Here is a 4207-nt window from a genome sequence, read left to right as displayed (position 1 = left end):
TTTAATAGATTTATTTGTCCAAGCATTTAAAAAACTCATTGGTTTTTATGTTGTTGATGGTATGTGTGTGTACATATATATACATATAACTCACATATGAAATGAGTGTTAAGTATTTGGAAACTATATACGTCATTAAATAGGATGAAAAAACAAAGCAAAATTAACAAATAACAAAAAAAAAATAATAATCATAAGATTTATTGTTTTTAAATATTTTTTTAGTAAGAATTAGTGAAAATGAACGTATATTATTTGATGATTCTTTAAATTTGGAGAAATTGAATGTAGAAATATGATAGCATTTCATCCATGGCTAAGATGGCAGGGGAGATTCAAATAAAAAAATCATGATAGAGGAAAAATACAACTCAACCATGAGAAGAAAAATAAAAATAAAACAATAAAATTTATGGAAAAAATGAGAAATAAATAAGTTTTGATTTCTCATTTGTTTTATATTTTATTTATCCATGTTGGTGCAAAAAACATAGTAGGTTAATTGTTGTTCATTACCAAAATGAAAAAAAAATGCAATCCATATTTAATTCAAGCAAGGATAGGAAAAATTATTGAATAATTTTTTTTAAAAGAAACATATTATTTAAAATAAAAAAATTACACCTAATCCCTTAGACATATGAACTCTCCAAATATCTTATCTCAACTAAGCCCTTAATAGATAATTGATAGATACTTTTGTCTGTTTTATCAATTATGATCGATAGAATATTCAATTTTATTTTATTTGAAAATGTCAATAAGTATTTTAAGTCGTCAACGAATAGTAAAATATTTATGTATTAACTTAATAAAATTATGTATTAAGTGAAGATTAGGGTACCAAATTGTAATAGTTGGGTTGAATTTTTTTATGTGTTTTCGAGTTGAGTCATCTTAACACGAAAATGATTTGTGGATCTAGGCTAGCATAACCATGTCACCATGCACATGTCACACACGTCATCCAAGTGGTTTGTAATGGCACATCAATTTGTTTTCGACATCCTAATTACAACACTTAGGAAGTCAATCTCCGTCATTCCATTTTTCCTCTGGTTTGCACTAACAGATTTCTCGTTGTATACCACGGCCAATTGAGCGACCAAATTCTCCGGCGAATATGTTGTCCGTCAACCCGTCAGTTCCGACCACCACAATATCTCCGGCCATTACAGTAACATTCCGCCACATCGCATCCATCGGTTCATTCAAACCCGGTTCTTTCCCAAGCTTATACGGACAGTTAAACTCTTGAGCTTCTTCTCCGATGGGCTTTGAAGGGTTGTCTTTGGGAATGTAGAAAGAATCCATCTCTAATTTCAGTGCCGGGGTGGGCGGAAGATCGCTCAAATAGAAGGTGTTGAGTTTACATATATACATACATATAGAAGGATTCCAAAACCATTTGGTTAATGTGATTTTTTAAAAAAGGTATTCATTTTATCTAAAATATATTCCTTCTTAGTAAAGGAATACTACAGCCGACTCATTTAATATTTAAGTGCACAATTTGATTGTTTTTTCTTTTTCTTTTTCTCTTTCCTTAACAAAGACATTTTATTATGTATTTAGGGATGGTGATATGCAAAATAGTTAATAGCCAAATTCAAATTGAATGCATCATCTTTGATGTGGTTTTGTTTTAAATTGAAATGATTTCTTACGCGGTTTAGTTGGATTTAAGACATTAAATCGATTCTAAAGTCAAATCAAATAGTAAGAGAGTAAACAATCGTATAGAAAACAAAATAATCGTGTAAGAGGTCGTAGACACATATATTTATGGTATGAGATTATTTAAAACTCAGTTCGATTTGATTCCGGTTTCAGCCTCAAACTGAGATAACCAACCAAAATCGAGTGAACGTTTCTAAATTAATTTTCTACAGTTTAATTCAAACCTGCTTTTTATTTAAATGAGGGAAATCAAAATCGAATTAGGAGTTCATTATTTTATACGTTTTAATCACTTTCTATATCTACTTAAAATTTAAAAATTAGAACTTTCCTAATCCGAATCCAAATACTTCTTAATCTTTTCCACTATATAAATGTATATATATAAATCAATCAATCTTGATTTTTTCCCAATTTTACAATCCCCTGTTTAATTTGTTCATCCCTTTTTCATAATGATAATCAAAAGAAAATTTGTCCCAACAATTTTCAGAACCCAAGAATCTCTTCATCAAACGCCATCAATGGTGGCGGCTGCGGCTCCCATTCTCAATGTTGAGATGGGCTCCTCTTATATTCCCAAAGACAACCCTTCAAAACCCTTAGGAGAAGACGCCCACTTCGTAATCTCCGACAAAAATACCGCCGGCGTGGCCGATGGCGTCGGTGGCTGGGCTTTAAAGGGCATCGACGCCGGCGAGTACGCCAGAGACCACATGAGAAACTGCGTTGCCTCCGTAGTCGGCGCCGAGGGCATCGTGTATCCAAAACGCGTAATGACGGAGGCTCATTCCCGGACCACCGCCGCCGGATCGTCAACGGCGTGTCTAATCTCCTTCGACGGGTGGTTTTTACGGGCGGCGAATCTAGGCGACAGTGGGTTCATGATTTTCAGAGGAGAGAAGTTGGTTTACCGGTCGCCGGTGCAGCGGCGAGGGTTTAACTGTCCGTACCAGATGGGGACGAGGGAGCAGTTCGATAAGCCGACAGTGGCGTGGAGTGGAAAGATTAGGATGGAGGCCGGAGATATAATCGTCGTGGGAACGGACGGGTTATTGGACAACGTGTTTGAAAGAGAGATTGTGGAGTTGTTGGCGGCGGAGGTGGCGGAGACGGCGGTGGATTTGGCGACAATGGTGGCGGAGCTGGCGTGGTATAATTCATTGGATTCAGTTAAAGATGGGCCGTTTGCGGTGGAGGCTCGGAAAGCTGGGCGGAGCCACTGTGGAGGGAAAATTGATGATATTACTGTGGTTGTTGCAAAAGTTACTGCCTCTTCTTTTTCACATGGGTGAAGATCTTTTTATCTTTTTGTATTGGTTGATTTTTGGATTTGAAGAAATGCAATAATGAGATGAGTTGTACAAATAAAAAAAGAAAATATCAATTTAAACTCCACAATTGATTATATCAAATTAGTTTTTCAACTTTTATAAATGTATCCTAACTTTTAACTTTCATAGTTGTACTAATTTAAAATCTCCAATTATAAAATTTTAAAGAAGAAGCAAACAAATAAATCCACCATCATTATGATTTAATTTGATACATTTATTAGTTTGGATTTTAAACTAAGATAACCTTAAAGTTCACATTTAAATTGATGTTGTAGGAGGCACATAATCAATATTATCCTACATCATAACAGTCTCGTGATCCCATATGATGCACATAATCAATCTAGTACTCCAAAAGGATACACCCATCAGTCTAGTGCTCCCGAAGGGTGCACCTATCAGTGTATTGCTCCCAAAGAGTGCACATATTAGTCTAGTGCTCCTAAAGGATGCATCTATGCTTCTAAAGGATGCGTAATCTTGTAGAACACCTGCAAGACACACAACCCTATAGATAAAGCTAACAATTTCCATCCGTCCATTTTAACATTTTAAATAGTCAGTTCAATTTACAATTCAATCTACCATCATATCATTCTTTCGGTTCAACACATACTACATAATCAAACATTAGCATAACGGTTCCTCAAACGGTTGTACTTATACATTAACGTCACCCACCTTAGTTTAGTCAATTAATTCTAGAGTACACTATCTATACATTAACATAAACAACCCTTCATTTAATCAGTTCAATGCTAACAGTTCAGTCATCAGTGGTGGTCGACGGCTGTACTTTGCGAACGGAGATAGGCGCGAACAAAGGATGTCGTGGCGGCACTCCACTATGCGTGGCTGTCGGATGCGAGGGAAACAAACGGTGTGCGACGACGACACTTCATGACAAAATGCTTCGGCTTGGGCGTCGACGATGTGACGTGCTCAAACGATTGATGGAGGAGATTGAACGGAGAAGAAAAATAAGAAAAAAGGGGTGGCAGCAGTTGTAACTCGTGAAGAAGGAAGAAGATGAAGAAATATTGGGGAAGGAGATGCACGTAGATCAAGAAGGGTTTTAAAATAATTAATAATAATCGTTACATTTTACTTAACATTACTTTTCCACTTCTCCATTTCCAATTCCTTTTCCTTTTAAATTCATTTCTTTCCCACCAAAATAAATTCTCCTT

The 4207-nt window shown here is 35.7% G+C and overlaps 1 protein-coding gene across 1 annotated transcript; it reads left to right on the top strand.

The window, feature by feature from the left end:
- Positions 1-2204: 2204 nt before the first annotated feature.
- On the top strand, positions 2205-2975 carry LOC101203409 (probable protein phosphatase 2C 55). Its single transcript, XM_004146043.1, has one exon. The coding sequence runs from the start codon at positions 2205-2207 to the stop codon at positions 2973-2975; it is 771 nt and encodes a 256-aa protein (XP_004146091.1).
- The last annotated feature ends 1232 nt before the right edge of the window (positions 2976-4207 follow it).

This window comes from Cucumis sativus, chromosome 4 (assembly GCF_000004075.3).
Source record: "Cucumis sativus cultivar 9930 chromosome 4, Cucumber_9930_V3, whole genome shotgun sequence".
NCBI classification, from domain to species: domain Eukaryota; kingdom Viridiplantae; phylum Streptophyta; class Magnoliopsida; order Cucurbitales; family Cucurbitaceae; genus Cucumis; species Cucumis sativus.
Note: the sequence above shows the minus strand (reverse complement) of the source record. Positions and strands in the feature narration are given on the sequence as shown.

Excerpts from the sequence above, each read along its gene's own strand:
- LOC101203409 (XM_004146043.1), top strand. The coding sequence starts at position 2,205 with ATGGTGGCGGCTGCGGCTCCCATTCTCAATGTTGAGATGGGCTCCTCT.